Here is a 15,537-nt window from a genome sequence, read left to right as displayed (position 1 = left end):
TACTCAGTTTCAGCTCCCAGAGTTTCAGCCCCATCAGAAGCTACTCCCAGTTTGGATGCTGCTTCCCAGCCTGTTGTGGCTCCTCAGTGACCCAGCAGCAAGATTTGATGGCAAAACCAGCAGGTGAGGTCAAAATCCTCCCAAAATCCAACAAACTGGACAAAAATCCCAGTGATAAATCCCTGGGACCTGTGACAACCATCCTTGCAGCTAGAAAATGGGGCAGGAAGCTCCTTGGGCAAGGGGAAAAATAGAGAAATCTTTAATTAAAAAGCAATTTGATGATCACCTGGGAGCCCTTTACCTTGTGTGGGCTAATTCCCATGGAAGCACCAGCCAAACTGAATTTGGACTCCAGCATGAGGGCATCTGAAACCGGGCTTTTGACCACCTATGTCTTCAGCCAGATTCCCCTGCTGCTTGTAGTTAGAAGACCTGGGAAAATATAATTTTTATGATAATTTTTTAATGCTTTTAATCTTATTAATTTATTTCCTTTGATCTCACTGATCAGGAGCTGTTGTTCCTTCCCATCAGGAATGATTTAAGGACATTTTCCTTTGGAGCCACAGAACCAGTTTTGAACTGAGGAGGAAAAAAACCTCCAGGATGGCGGCGGAAAAATGTTCTGTCGGGACAGAGAAAGGAGGAAGTAAATAAAAACCAGGAGAAAATGGAAAAAATGAGGCAGCAGGCAGGGAGAGGATGTGGGAATCCCTGCACACGGTGCTGTGGGGGCCAGGACTGCCCCTGAGGATGCTTCCCAGAGTTCAGCTCAGCTTTTGCAGGAAAACCCCCATTTTCAGGCTTGCCAGAGCAAGGACTCAAGGGCAAATCCCTGCAGCTGGAAGGTGAGATAAGGAATTCCCACTGAACGCCCACCCAGGGCTGGAATACCCCTTTGCCAGGAGATAATGAAATTTGAGGAGCCTGGGGCTGAGGATGGGGGCTTGCACCCTCCTTGGAACCTCCAGGTGTTTTAGGGGGAGATGCCTGGGGTCAGGGGATGGTGTCTGGGGTCAGGGAACGAGCCATGGAGCCCCACACGAGCTGTCACCTCTCTCATCACTTGTCTGCAGGCGCCACAGGGTGCGATGAAGTCGTCCCCCATGTCACTGCCAAAGGAGAAGGGCACAGAGTCCTGAGGTCAGAGGAGGGGAGAACACCTGCAGAAGACCTTCATGCCCCGATAAACACAGAGCTGCAACAGATTTGCCCCCCAATTCCTCCAAAAACACCATGCAAAAACTTCATTTCCCTCCCCTAACGATGGGGCTGCTGCAAAAGCAGCTGTGCCTGAGGAGCAGTGGGGACAGCTGCGTGCCGGGGCGTTATCCCGGCGTCCCGGCCAGCCTATTTTCCAGGCGAGGAAATATTTAACCGCGGCGTCAGCGGGCAGGGCAGGCAGCTGCAGCCATGGAGAGAAGCGGGCAGCACCCGCTCCCTGCTGTCCCCCCGGGCCAGCCCCAGGGTGACCATCTCCAGCTCCTGCTGCGCCGCAGCCGCGAGGCCAAAAGCTGCGCCTATTGCCCCTACAGCCGCTTCCCGGTGGGAGCTGCGCTGCTCACCGCCGGAGGGGAGATCTTCTCGGGTAAGACGGGATCTGACACCCCCTCCCGGGATTTTGGGGAGCCCCCAGCAAGCCTTGGGTCACTTGTGAGGGTGTAGCGGGGTCATGCCGGGGTGCTGGTGTTGTGTGTCCTCCCCCGCTGCCTGCTGGCAGCCGCCATCCCGGACCGAGCCAAAGATCACAGCCGATGGGAAAATAAATAGGGGAAGCAGGGAAGATGGCTTTTCTTTGTCAATTCCCTGGGGAGAAAGGAGCTGGTGGGGTTTGGAGTGGCTGATGCCGGGGTTGTCCCTGCAGGGTGCAACGTGGAGAACGCCTGCTACAGCCTGGGTATGTGTGCCGAGCGCGGTGCCATCCAAAAAGCCATATCTGAGGGGCACACCAGCTTCAAGGCCATGGCCATTGCCAGGTGAGGGTGCTCTGAGAGCTGCAGTGCTGAGGGATGGGGTGGGCAACCAGCAGGACAACCCCTGGGACAGCTTCTTTTGCAGCAGCCCCATCGTTTGGGGAGGGAAATGAAGTTTTTGCATGGTGTTTTGGAGGAATTGGGGGGCAAATCTGTTGCAGCTCTGTGTTTATCGGGGCATGAAGGTCTTCTGCAGGTGTTCTCCCCTCCTCTGACCTCAGGACTCTGTGCCCTTCTCCTTTGGCAGTGACATGGGGGACGACTTCATCGCACCCTGTGGCGCCTGCAGACAAGTGATGAGAGAGGTGACAGCTCGTGTGGGGCTCCATGGCTCGTTCCCTGACCCCAGACACCATCCCCTGACCCCAGGCATCTCCCCCTAAAACACCTGGAGGTTCCAAGGAGGGTGCAAGCCCCCATCCTCAGCCCCAGGCTCCTCAAATTTCATTATCTCCTGGCAAAGGGGTATTCCAGCCCTGGGTGGGCGTTCAGTGGGAATTCCTTATCTCACCTTCCAGCTGCAGGGATTTGCCCTTGAGTCCTTGCTCTGGCAAGCCTGAAAATGGGGGTTTTCCTGCAAAAGCTGAGCTTCCCACAGATCCTGTCCAACTCTTGTCTCCCTTCTGCACGGGAATCCCAGCACCCACACCTTGTTTTGGGGTTGTTAATATTTAAGGGGTCGCGGGGCTCTGCTCGAGGGTCAGATTCAGCAGCTTCAGAGGCACTGGGGCTCACACTGGTGGGGTAAAAACACAGGATGTAAGCCCAAAATATCCTCTGGGGGAGGTAGTGCTGATAAGCCAACCAAAATACATGTAATAGAGGGGGATGCTCCCTGTGGACCTGAGAAAATGGGGTATATGAGTAATTTGGGGAAGAAATGCAGGTTCTTCCCTTCTCCCTCATCTGGCTCTTCTTTCTCCTCCTCCAGTTTGGCACAGACTGGGATGTCTACCTGACCAAAGGAGATGGCACCTACATTGTCAAGAAGCTGGAGGAGCTGCTGCCTACCTCCTTTGGCCCTGAGGACCTGAAGAAGGTCTGAGCAGTGTGGCCACCACCAGTCTTTGCCCTTAGGCACAGGGGACAATGGTTTTCCCTGATTTTCTCAGCCTGTAAGCAACTTTTTGGGGACAACACAGTGGGAAATTTGTTTATACTGTTAAGTTGCCTGTTCCTCTGTCTCATCTTCTAATTCAGTGTTGATTTGCAGGCTCCAGCTCCACCTTGCCCCGAGGAAATGGCAAAATCAAATCATAGAAATTCCCTGTTATTAGTAAAAAATGCGTCCAGACATCCCTGTAGGCAAGGGAGGACATGGCTTTGGTGCAGAACACAAACAGGCTTTGGTACAGAAACCACTCCTGAATAATGCAAAATCATTGCTTGGGAAAGTGCTGGATCCTTCAGCTATAAAAAGAAGTGAAAGCAAGAGGGAAAAGGTCCATCAACCCCAGCAGTAATTAGTGACCCAGTCCAGATTACGTGGATTGCAGGATGGTTATTGCACTGACCATGTCCTTTGCTCCTTTCTTTCCAGCTTGTTTTCCTTGCTTTTATTCTGTTTGGGGTGAAGAAGAGGACAAGTTTTTGGGGTGTTCTGGAGGGTTTTGTGCCTCCTGGATAATGCCATTTCTTGATTGAATATTGATTTGTAATACAATGATAAATGAATTCATTACATTTCCCAACCAGCGCTGGGTTGAGCATTTCTGCCTTGCCCAAGTGAAATAAAAGCAGTTCTGGTTTATCTCCTGCAGTTGTAGTAAGTGATGAAACACGGAGTGGGGTCCTGGGGCTGTCCTGGCAGGGCTGGGGGTGCTGGATGTGCCCTGGGAGCCTCATGAGGTTCAGCAGAGCCGAGTGCAGGGCGTTGCCCCTGGCTCAGGGGAGCCCCTCAGTGTCCATACTGGCTGGGGGGTGGAGAACACTGCTGCTGGGAAGGACTTGGAGAGGCTGGTGGATGAGAGGCTGGACGTGCCTCAGCTGTGGGGCTGATCCCACAGCACGGGCAGCAGGGAGGGATTCTGGCACAGGCTGCTCAGAGCAGCTCTGGCTGCCCCTGGATCCCTGCAAGTGTCCAAGGCCAGGTTGGATGGGGCTTGGAGCAAGCTGGGACGGTGGAAGGTGTCCCTGCCATGGCAAGGGTGGGACTGGATGGGCTTTGAGGTCCCCTCCAGCCCAAATCAGTCTGTGATTCTGTGATTTGGCGATGCCACACACTGGGCTGTGCCCTGGCTGTTTCCAGGGCAGTGCTGTCATCCATGCCAAGGCACTCCCAGCTGTGGCATCCATGACCTGCATTGCACAAGGCTTTACCTTGGTTGCACCCTGCTCTGTGCCCTGTTCCATGACCCATTCTATGCCCTGCTTGATGCCCCACTCCATCTCCCCTTCCATATCCTGCGTCATGCCTTGCTACATGTCCCCTTCCGTGCCCTGTTCAGTACCACACTCCACGCTACGTGTCTTGCTCTATGCCCCATTCCATGTCCCACTCCCATGCCCTGCTCCCTCCTATCTACGTGCCCCATTCCCTGTCCCATTCCCTGCCCACTCCCTGCCCCATTCCCTGTCCCATTGCGTACCCATTCCCTGCCCACTCCCTGCCCCATTCCATGCCCATTCCCTGTCCCACTCCCTGCCCCATTCCGTGCCCATTCTCTGCCCACTCCCTGCCCCATTCCGTGCCCATTCCCTGTCCCATTCCCTGCCCTATTCCCTGTCCCACTCCATGCCCCATTCCCTGCTCCATTCCGTGCCCATTCCCTGCCCCATTCCCTGTCCCACTCCCTGCCCCATTCCGTGCCCATTCTCTGTCCCACTCTGTCCCCCATTCCCTGTCCCATTCCCTGCCCACTCCCTGCCCCATTCCATGCCCATTCCCTGTCCCACTCCCTGCCCCATTCCATGCCCATTCTCTGCCCCACTGCATGCCCCATTCTCTGCCCACTCCCTGCCCCATTCCCTGCCCCATTCCCTGTCCCATTCCCTGCCCTATTCCCTGTCCCACTCCATGCCCCATTCCCTGCTCCATTCCCTGCCCACTCCCTGCCCCATTCCGTGCCCATTCCCTGTCCCATTCCCTGTCCCATTCCGTACCTACTCCCTGTCCCATTCCCTGCCCCATTCCCTGTTCCACTCCCTGCCCCATTCCGTGCCCATTCCCTGTCCCACTCCGTGCCCATTCCCTGTCCCACTCCGTGCCCCATTCCCTGCCCACTTCCTGCCCCATTCCCTGCCCCATTCCCTGTCCCATTCCGTGCCCATTCCCTGCCCCATTCCGTACCCATTCCCTGTCCCACTCCGTGCCCCATTCCCTGCCCACTTCCTGCCCCATTCCCTGCCCCATTCCCTGTCCCATTCCCTGCCCTATTCCCTGTCCCACTCCATGCCCCATTCCCTGTCCCATTCCGTGCCCATTCCCTGCCCCATTCCGTACCCATTCCCTGTCCCACTCCGTGCCCCATTCCCTGCCCACTTCCTGCCCCATTCCCTGCCCCATTCCCTGTCCCATTCCGTGCCCATTCCCTGCCCCATTCCGTACCCATTCCCTGTCCCACTCCGTGCCCCATTCCCTGCCCACTTCCTGCCCCATTCTCTGCCCCATTCCCTGTCCCATTCCCTGCCCTATTCCCTGTCCCACTCCATGCCCCATTCCCTGTCCCATTCCGTGCCCATTCCCTGCCCCATTCCGTACCCATTCCCTGTCCCACTCCGTGCCCCATTCCCTGCCCACTTCCTGCCCCATTCCCTGCCCCATTCCCTGTCCCATTCCGTGCCCATTCCCTGCCCCATTCCGTACCCATTCCCTGTCCCACTCCGTGCCACATTCCCTGCCCACTTCCTGCCCCATTCCCTGCCCATTCCGTGCCCCATTCCTCGTCCGTTCCCTCTCCGTCCCATTCCCGTCCTGGGGGCGTGGTTTCGCGTATCGATGGGCGTGGTTTCCGGGCGAGGCCTGTGGCTATTGGCCCGCTCTGGCCCCGCCCCCCACGGTGACGCGCTGGCCATGGCGGTGCGGCTGCTGCTGGCCCGGGCCCTGCGGCTCCTCCCGCGGTGCCGCCCGCCCTGCGCGCCCCGCGCCCCCCGCCCCGACCCCCGCCCCGGGCCCACGCCTGCGCCCGCCGCGCCGCCCGCCCCATGGCGGCCCTGGCTGGCCTGGCTGCCGGCCGCCCGCCGCCTCTTGCTGCGCGGCCCGGCGGGCGGGCTGGCGGCCGTTGCGCGGCGGGGCCGCGGCGGCGTCTGCCTGGCGCTGGCCATGGCGCTGGGCCTGGTGGAGCCGCGCCTGGAGGAGCAGCGCCGGGCTGAGGCGGCGTGTCGCCACATCCAGGTGGGAAGCGGCCCGGGGGTCCCGCTGGGCACTCCGTGAGGGGGAGGGAGGGCCTTGCCGGGGGGGAGGCGTTCAGTCACCTCCCCAGAAGGGCACGGGTAGTCGCAGGCCTCCAGACATCCTTCATGAGAGAGAGGGTGGTCCTCGATGTGTGGAGCCCCTTGAACTCCCCCATGAACGGCACAGACTGTCAGTGCTGGGGGGAGCCACATAGACACGCCCTCCCATGAAGGGTAGGGGGGTCCTTGCTTTGGGGAGTCCCACTAAGGGTAGTGCTCTTTGCTCTGGAGAAGCCGTCAGACATCATCCATAAAGGGGAGGGGGATTCTTGTGAGGAACTCCTCAGATGTCCCCTCTGAAGGGGGGAGAGTGGTCACTGCTGTGGGGAGCTCTCCAGACTCCCTTGCTGAAGGGCAGAGCTGTGTTTGATGCAGCCCCTCAGACACCCCTCATGAAGGGAAGGGGGGTCACTGCTGTGGGGAGCCCCCCGAGAGCCCCTGTGAAGGGCACACTGGGGAGCCCCCCAGACACCTCCCCATCTCTCCCCAAGGAAGGTTGGAGGTGCTGCAATGAGCAGATCTCAGGCACCTCCCCAAAGGAGGGGTGCTGGGAGCAGCCCCACAGGCACCTCCTTCTCCCCAAAATAGGGTCATGGGAAAGCCTCTCACTGAGCAGCCCCTCATCACCCTAAAGGAGGTACTTGCAAAAGCAAGGGACCTTCACTCCTTGTCCCTCCACAGAGGGAGGGGGTCAGGGGCCTGGTGGTGGAGGTTTCATGTCCCAGGACCCTGATGTTGGTCCCTATGGGGATCCTGTGGTGCTGGGCCAGGCCGTGCTGGCAGGGCACGGGGCACGGATGGTACTGAACTGATTTCCTGGGTAAAAATAGACCTCTGGTGCTCAGAGCCAGCTGTCACCTGCTCCACTGACCAGCAGACACATTCCTGAAGTTTCTTCTGAAGAGGATGCTTTCTCTCCTGTCCTTGCTGGGTTGTTCCATTTGCTGTCCCTGGTCTGTGTCCAGTGACACATCCCTAGGGTGTCACTGCTGCTTTGGGGCTCATGGAGAAGGCCACTTGTTTGTATTGGTATGGTGACAGCTGGGACAGCACCAGACCTGTAGGATCCTGAACTGTGATGAAACTCCAGAACAGCCTCCTTTGTGCTGTTTTTCCACATCTCTTGATTTTCTCCCCCAGCTACCTCCCATCATAGATTCACTCTTCCTCACACTAACCAGCCCTCACAACTGACTGCCACAAAAAGGCCACTGTTTTTCCTGTTGCTGCTTTTAATTCAATTTTCTTTAAAATGCTGTTTGACTGGTTTGTTTATGGAGAGGGAGAAAAGTGTAATAATGCATCTGATTTCAGAAGTGTTCAGTTAAACTTCTCTTTACACAACCATGGAATCATGGAATGGTCTGGCCTGGAAGGGACTTTAAGGCCCATCTCTTCCCACCCCTGCCAGGGCAAGGACACCTTCCACTCTCCCAGCTTGCTCCAAGCCCTGTCCAGCCTGGACTTGGACAATTACAGGGATGGAGCAGCCACAGCTTCCCTGGGAAAATATATTTATATTCTAGATTGGCAAATGACTCCCCCTCCTGGTTCCTCTTCTTCCCTTAAAAAGGGCACCTTTAGAAAGACTGGTTTAGGGGTAAATTTTATAATACAAAATATATGGCCTGCAGATGATCTTTCATGTGGTTACAGTGATTTGAGCCCAGTGATTCAGACTTTCAGGTTGGACCATCCCACCAGGACGTGTAATACCACTGACACACCAAGTTCTCCTTCGCTGGGAAGTCTGGGCTAACTGAGCGGGTTTTCCTGTTCGTGTTCCTTTCAGACCGTGTTTGTTGGGAAGAACAAGCCGCAGAAAGATCCCCTGAGCTCCTTGCGCTGGCAGGGCTTCAAGCTGGAGGAGTATCTCATCGGGCAGCCCATCGGGAAGGGCTGCAGCGCCGCCGTGTACGAGGCAGCCATTCCCTTCTGCCCCGCTCCTCGGGCTCCTGCCCAGAGCAGCCCTCTCCCAGCCCTGCAGCAGCAGCCTGCCTCAGCTTCCCAGGGCGCTGAAGAGGAGCCTGTGGTGAAGCACCAACCGCAAGGGGCTTTTCCCTTAGCTATCAAAATGATGTGGAACATTTCGGTAAGGAGTCGGCGCTGAATCCCCCGTGTCTGTAGCTGGGGAGTTCTGGCTGGAATGTTTAATACTGAAGTGTTGAAAGCACTAATTATGGAGTGCAGGATGAGTGTGTCACAGCAAAGCTGTTGGTAGGTGACACTGGAGATGTCGAGTGTTAGTGCAGAGCCCCAGAGCGAGGTAATTGGCATTCGTCATCCTCTGGGATCGGCACTGAGAGCTGCTGCTGGAGCTCTTGGGTATGGGGGTGATGTTTTGGGAAGAAAAGGTTTTCTGAGGCTGGCTCCATTGGAAAAGTCTAAGAAGGGGAAAGTCACTACTGCCAGTGATTTAGGAATTGGTGTCCTGTCAGTGTCAGGGCAGAGATGGGTTTTCTTCCTGAAAAGTCAGTGGTCTCAGGGTGCACAGTAACCTGCCTGCTGTGTCCCCTTGCCATGCAGTGACTGTCCAAGATCTGCTCCAGTGTTTCCCAGCCTGGGTGACTGGAGATCCAGTTCCTCAATGTGGCTCTTCCATGTTTAAAAAAATCCACGTGGCTTTCCCCGTTGATGTGACAAGTGAATATTTCAAGAGAATCTTCCAAAATGCCAACATCTGGAATCCCTTGGTCTCCAGATGTACCCTGGCATTTAGCTGTGGGCTCTTCCACTTGGGTTTGGAAGTTGAAAGTGAGTGCTAAGGTGTAGTCTGGATTGCTGATGGTCAAGGGTGCATTTGAAATGACAAATAGATTTCTTTCTGCAAATAAAGGCCTTGTGGCCTCCCCTAGTGAGATCTTTAAGTGGTTAATTGCCTTCTTTGATTTTCAAGGGAGGGAAGTCCTGGAATCTGATCTCAGTCGACCCATCTCCAGACATGGTGCCAGCATCAGGATGATCTGCTCTCTCTTGCATTGGGGCTGGGTGATTTCAGAGCTGGCACCCACATGGGTGTGGTTGTTGTTGCAGGCTGGTTCCTCGAGTGAAGCCATCCTGGACGCCATGGGCCGCGAGCTCGTCCCAGCCACAGGCCTGGCCTTGTCCGGGGAATACGGAGCTGTCTCTGGCCGCAGGTATGCAGGTGGCAAGGTGCTGGTCTTTTCCCTTGATTAATTTGACAGCAATTTGTACTGTTAAGAAGGTGGACAGGGCTTTCTAGAATAGCTGCTGAAAGCAGGTAAACCTGGGGATTGTTAAGTTTTGTTGGCATGCAGGGAATTGCATTGCTAAAGTATGTGGTCTAGAGGTGGTTGAAAGGGTACACCAAGAATTTGGGAGCATTTGGGGTCCCACCAGGTCTAGTGGCTGTGTCTTAGCTTCCCTGTGTTGAAATTTGTGGGCATTTGCTGAGGTAAAGGCTGGAGGAGCCGCTGGTTGAACACCATTTAAATTTGTATTGTGATGCTTTTTAATTGCACCGCTGCAATCGGTGACAGTTTGAGTGTATTAAACATCAAATTATTTCCTGTAATACAATTTGACTGTGAGGTTTGAGAACTGGTGTGGGATAAGATGGGTGCTGGACAGGGAGGTTGAAACTGTTTTAGTGCAGGAAAACTGGTGAGAAGGGAAATGGAAATGATTAGTTTGTACTCTTTGACCTGAGTGGGAAGTGAGCAAACAGCATGAAGGTGGAAAATCTCATGGAAACTTCTAAATTACCTCAAGTTAGCTATCATTTTGTTCAGAAATGCATCTTTTTTTTTTTTTTTTCCATTTGAAACAATGGAGTCCACAGCCCAGATTGTCTGATTTAAATTTCAAATCCATCCCGGCTGCCAATACAAATGAATAATGAATGCTGTGCCCATGGCTGGCTGGGAATGCAGCAGAGCAGCCAAAGGGATATTTGACATTCAGGGGATGAGAGATCTGTGTTGCAGACAAATAGGTAACCTGCTTTTCAGGGTAGGGAGAGCTTCCTGCCTCTGCCATAAAATAGAGGTTCTAAATTGTACTCCCAGTGTGAAGTTGACCTTTATTATGTCTAACAAAGTAATTGCGTTGGGTGTTACTCTCTAGAGCTGCTGTAGCTGTTTTTGAATGGAGAAGCAGGCTGTGCCTGGCTCTGCCTTTGTTAGCAGCATAGAAGGGCTTGTGGGGCTTGAGTGAAATGAAGGCTGCATGTTGTGTTTGAGGGTTTTTATCAAAGCTCTGTTTGTAGTGCAGGTAAAGCACCTTATTTCCTATTTGGCCATTGTGAATAGGGAAATCCAGTTACTGAAGAGCCTCTGTGACACCTTGGTTGGCTCAGTTTGCTCTGGGAGGCACTGGGGTTGATTCTGAGCTCTGGAGAAGGTGCTGGGAGATGCCCATGGCTGCAGTGGGTCCATACAGGCTGTGGGTGCTCTGCATCCACCTGGGAAGTGCTGAGCTGAGGTGCTGGTTGGGAAATGGGTCATGAAACTGCTGCCCATGCCCTTGCTCAGTGAATAGATTCCAGGATGTGAGTGTCTGACTGTTTGCTTAATGTGCAGTCCTGTAATCCACCCTGTGCAGCTTTAATCTCTCTCTGATGAGGCTTCCAGTGCTGAGAAAACGTGTTTGCTCTCTGCTGGGGAACCCTTTGGTGTGGAGGACAGGCCATAATAATGAAAAGTAGTTCCAGCAATAGCAGCAATGTGCCTGGGATCCATCAGAACCGACTGAGGCATTGGTGCAATCTGTGGTGTCTTTCCTCTGCACAGAAATCCTGTCCTTGGGAGGAAGAAGCTGCAGCCTCATCCGAATATAATCCAGGTGATCCGAGCGTTCACATCCTCTGTCCCTTTGCTGCCTGGAGCCTTTGCTGATTATCCTGATGTCCTTCCATTGAGCCTGAACCCCAGAGGGATCGGTCACAGCCGCACGCTCTTCTTGGTGATGAAGAAGTAAGTGGAGAGAAGCTGGTTAACGTGACTTGGGCACTCTGTCCCTGCAAAGCTTGGGTCTGGGCTGCTGCCAAAGAGCAGAGTATGCTCTTGGAAACGCCTCCCAGGACCTGTTCCAAGTTCTTGAGGTTCTGACTGTGCTTCCACAATGAAGACAAACCGTTCTTTTTAATAATTACCCCAAATTAAAGTGAGAAATGTGGAGTTTGTTCCCATTTGTCTGCCCTTCTAAGCCTGAACTTCACCCCTAGTCTGAGCACACTGCTAGAGATGGAGTAGAATCAGTAATGAGATGAGCCAACAGTGAGGTTGAGCTGGCAGTGATAAGCCTCCAGGATGCTAATTCCCATTTTTTCCCTGTTCTGCCTAGTTACCCCTTCACGCTGCGCCAGTATTTGCAGGAGAACACGCCGGATGTTCGCCTCTCCACAGTGATGATTCTGCAGCTCCTGGAAGGCGTGGACCACCTTGTTCGACATGGAATAGCACACAGAGACCTCAAGTCTGACAACATCCTGGTTGAATTTGATTCTGGTATGTAGATCCCTGAGGATAAATGCCAGTTAATTCACAGAAGTGATTTGATCACATTGGTATTCGGGGAAGTCTCACCCAGCTGCGTGTTTGGGGGAAGAAGCATCAAACCTTTTGAATAATCTCAGGTTTAGTTTTAGTTTTTAGCTTAGTATTTGCTGTGAGTGCAGCAAGTCATTGATCCTGTCTCTGCCTGAGGTTTTGGATCATTAGCATGGACATAGTGTATTGCTGAGATGATGGATTGCATGAGCACAGCCAGCATTGACTGGAGCATCCGGGAACACCACATTTGGGATGCTGCAGGAGCCTTTGCTTCAGGCTCTTGGTTCTTTCATCTTTCCCAAGCCAGAGAGCACAGAGAGCCTCTTAAAATCTCACAGCCAGGTTAATGGTGCTGCACCCTGGGATGATGAAACATGGGTTGGGAGGGAAGGGATGCAGCATTTTCTTCTACGTGTTCTCCTGTCAGCCTCTAACAGCAGTTTTAATTAGCTGAGCTCTTTTTGGGTGTGATTGAGATTCAAATTGGCAGGAGCAATAGGAGGCAGGCAGGTCTGTGTGATTAGGACTGGAAGAATTTGGTTGAAGAGTATCAGGGAGAGAGTCAGAGTGACCACTGGAATCCACCCTGCCTTCCTGGAGACCAGCCCAAGAACTGACAGAGGATTCTCTGTTCCCCAAGGCTCAGGATTTAGAATCCTAAAATGATGGAATGGCCTAGGCTGGAAGGGACCTTAAAGCTCTTCTCATTCCAGCCCCCTGCCATGCACAGGAACACCTCCCACTAGACCAGGTCACTCTGCTGAATGTCTTTACCCACAATCTAATGAGGGGATCGAATTCCCCCTCAGTCAGTTTGCAGAGGACACCAAGCTGGGTGTTGATGTGATGTGGTATTTGGTGCTGCCAGGTCCTCCCAAACTGACCCCTAACTCTGGCAGCTCTGTGTTGTTCACAGCTGGCTGTCCCTGGCTGGTCATCACTGACTTTGGCTGCTGTTTGGCGGATGAAAACCTCGGCCTGAGGCTGCCCTTCACCAGCTCCTACGTGGATCGGGGTGGCAACGGCTGCCTTATGGCACCTGAGGTAAATCCCTCTGTAGCAGTGCTTTGTGGTGCTGGTTTTCTGCTTGTCCTGTTGTTGGGGCTAAAAGTTTTGGTGGCATAGAAAGTTTGTGTCCTACCTTGAGTTAGGCTTGGTAAACATCTCTGCTGAACTATGTCAAATAGATACCTTGAGCTCTAACAGGTGAAATGTAATCAATTGGTGTTAAGAGGCAGAATCAGCTTTTCCTTCCCTCCCCCAAATTTACTTTGTAATATTTATTCAGGCTCCTTTCCATGTACCTATTAAGAATTTTATGCAGCAGTTGCAACAGTAGCTGTTGGCTAAAGTTCAAGACTGTTGTGAAATTATTTACAGTTCCTTTTTATTTCTTTGATGATAAGAAATAATAAAAGCCAAGACACCCTTAACTGTCTGCAGGACCTGGAGCACCTTGCTGTGGTGTTGGTTGTTCATCTGCAGGTCTCCTGTCTCCATAATTCCAGCAGGAGATAGCCCTTGGAACTCTGGGAGTGCTGGTCAGGGACAACAGCTAAAGCCTCAGTGCAATGTTCAGATTCCTCCCAGCATCCCAGTGGGCTGAGCAGTGCCAGAGGCTTAGAGCATGCCAATAGGGAATATTTACAGCACAGATTCAGATGCAACCCACCTTTGGGTTCAGTGTCTAAGTTTATTACAGGGAAAATGCAGTTTTGAGCATTAAAAATAAAATTTCAGCACAGAGGCTGAACTCGAGCTGTTTATTTGAGTAGCCCCCTCTCTGTGGCAGGTGATCACAGCATCACCTGGTCCAGGCACGGTGATCAACTACAGCAAAGCTGATGCTTGGGCTGTTGGAGCCATTGCCTACGAGATCCTGGGCCTGGCCAATCCTTTCTATGGCCACGGGGACTCCAGTCTGGAAAGCAGAAGTTACCAGGAGGACCAGCTGCCAAGCCTGCCCAACCACGTGCCCTTCGAGGTGAGGCAGGTGATAAAGATGCTGCTTCAGAGAGATCCCAACAAGGTAAGAAGCTGTTGCCTTCAAGATATCTTCTTTGGGAGTACCCCTAGCAGTTCATTTTGCCTTGGAGGGCTGTGGGTGCAGGGGTTAGGCCAGGTTAGGCCAGATCTCACTGCAAGATCAAAAGATGACATATAAGGATCAAAACCAAAAAAGTCTTCGCTGAGTGGTGCTGAATTATTTCAGATGTTTGTGTCAGGAGCAGACCTCTCACTGGAGGGTTCCACACAACATTATATATGTACAGTAGTAGTCTGAAAGTGCTTTCTGATTCACAGGGTGTTGCCTTTGGGGGGGCTTCAGGGAGTTTTGGAGGTGCCAATGCTCCGTGCTGGTGATGCGGCAGAGTGTAGCAGGATCAGCTAACCTCCCTCCCCTTCCCTGCCCTTCCTCTTGCAGAGGTTGTCTGCGAGGGTGGCTGCGAACGTGCTGCACCTGAGCCTCTGGGGTGACAGTGTTGTGGCATCCAGGACCCTGAAACCTGACCAGATGATCGCCTGGCTGCTCTGTCAGTCTGCAGGCACCCTGCTCACCAACAGGCTGGCAGACAAGAGCCAGGTAGAAACCAAAATGAAGATGTGTTTCTTGGCAAACCTCGAGTTTGAAGACCTCTGGGCAGCAATATTCCTGTTGCTGGCATGGAGAAGCCACTCTGGGTGAAGGAACCACCTGGAACACAAGCATCCCACATAAATGGCACTTTCTAAAGGCACTTAGGAACCTGTCCTTTCTGTCTGTCTGCAGTCCTGTAGTGCTTCAGAGAACAAGCTGCAGGCCTGTGTTTAGGAGCTTGAGTTTCTCTCTAGCAAGTGTTAACCATGCTGCTTTTGTGTCCCTGCTAGAGGAGATGCCCTTCTTGCTTCCTTACTCTCTGGGGGGACGGGAGTGTGGACCTTGCAGGTGTCCAGAGGTTTGTGGTTGGTTTTGCTCCCATTTGGGAATTAATTGACTTGTAAATTGTGTGTTGAGTGAAGCAGATTCCTTTCAGAGGGGTGACTGGAAGGAGGCACTGTCTGGCTGCGTTTTACAGAGAAACAATTTAACACACAGAAATCCAAGCTGACAAAGGGAACTGCAGTCTCTGTTCTTGGGGTAACCATGGTGGTTTGAAACTCATTTTCTTCTGAGCTGTGAAATGACAGCCTGAAATCTTCCTGATGAGGTGCTGCCTGGTAATGTGAGCGTCAGCAGCAGTAAAAACCTCGCAGTTGTACGCAGGATAGCGGAAGCACATCATCCTCAAATCCTGCTTATCCTTGTTCTTAACTGTTGTAGCTCTGTGGTGGTGGCTGCCCCAGGGTCCAAGGCTGAGTCAGACTCTCCACTTAGGGATAATGCTCCAAACAGAGTGAGGCTGGGCAGCAGCCCCTGCTTAAAGAGCTCAGTGTGATGCTCTGCTCTTTTACCTGTCTGTGTTTCCTTCAATGAAATAATATCCTTTGGTGTGGGGGACAGAGACATCGATCTTTAAATAACAGCCATGTTTATGAAACAGCATTCAATTTCATGGCTATAATTGTGTTTAGAGGAACTTGGGGAGAAAGTTATTTATGCTTGTTGCACAATAAATTAAAGATTTAATGTGGCTGTGGCTGCGTGGGTTCTCTCAATCCAATTTGGGCTGTGGAGC

The 15,537-nt window shown here is 53.0% G+C and overlaps 2 protein-coding genes across 3 annotated transcripts; both read left to right on the top strand.

Moving 5' to 3' along the window:
- Positions 1–1,303: 1,303 nt before the first annotated feature.
- CDA (cytidine deaminase) lies at positions 1,304–3,706 on the top strand. Of its 2 annotated transcripts, XR_008484218.1 has the most exons (5): positions 1,304–1,591; positions 1,868–1,979; positions 2,224–2,281; positions 2,908–3,091; positions 3,190–3,706. XR_008484218.1 is itself a non-coding variant. In XM_054294457.1 (4 exons), the coding sequence occupies exons 1-4, from the start codon at positions 1,417–1,419 to the stop codon at positions 3,019–3,021; spliced, it is 459 nt and encodes a 152-aa protein (XP_054150432.1). In that variant the 5' UTR covers positions 1,304–1,416; the 3' UTR covers positions 3,022–3,706. The 2 variants fall into 2 exon arrangements, 1 of the variants encoding a protein (XP_054150432.1); XM_054294457.1 differs by having other exon boundaries at positions 2,908–3,706.
- A 2,282-nt stretch (positions 3,707–5,988) lies between these two features.
- Positions 5,989–15,492, top strand: PINK1 (PTEN induced kinase 1). Its single transcript, XM_054294458.1, has 8 exons — positions 5,989–6,309; positions 8,161–8,460; positions 9,402–9,505; positions 11,120–11,302; positions 11,673–11,836; positions 12,798–12,925; positions 13,674–13,910; positions 14,307–15,492. The coding sequence occupies exons 1-8, from the start codon at positions 5,989–5,991 to the stop codon at positions 14,565–14,567; spliced, it is 1,698 nt and encodes a 565-aa protein (XP_054150433.1). The 3' UTR covers positions 14,568–15,492.
- The last annotated feature ends 45 nt before the right edge of the window (positions 15,493–15,537 follow it).

Source organism: Melozone crissalis, unplaced genomic scaffold (assembly GCF_028551555.1).
Source record: "Melozone crissalis strain CALT ecotype California unplaced genomic scaffold, PUWL_Pcris_2 ptg000251l_1, whole genome shotgun sequence".
Lineage (NCBI taxonomy): Eukaryota > Metazoa > Chordata > Aves > Passeriformes > Passerellidae > Melozone > Melozone crissalis.
Note: the sequence above shows the minus strand (reverse complement) of the source record. Positions and strands in the feature narration are given on the sequence as shown.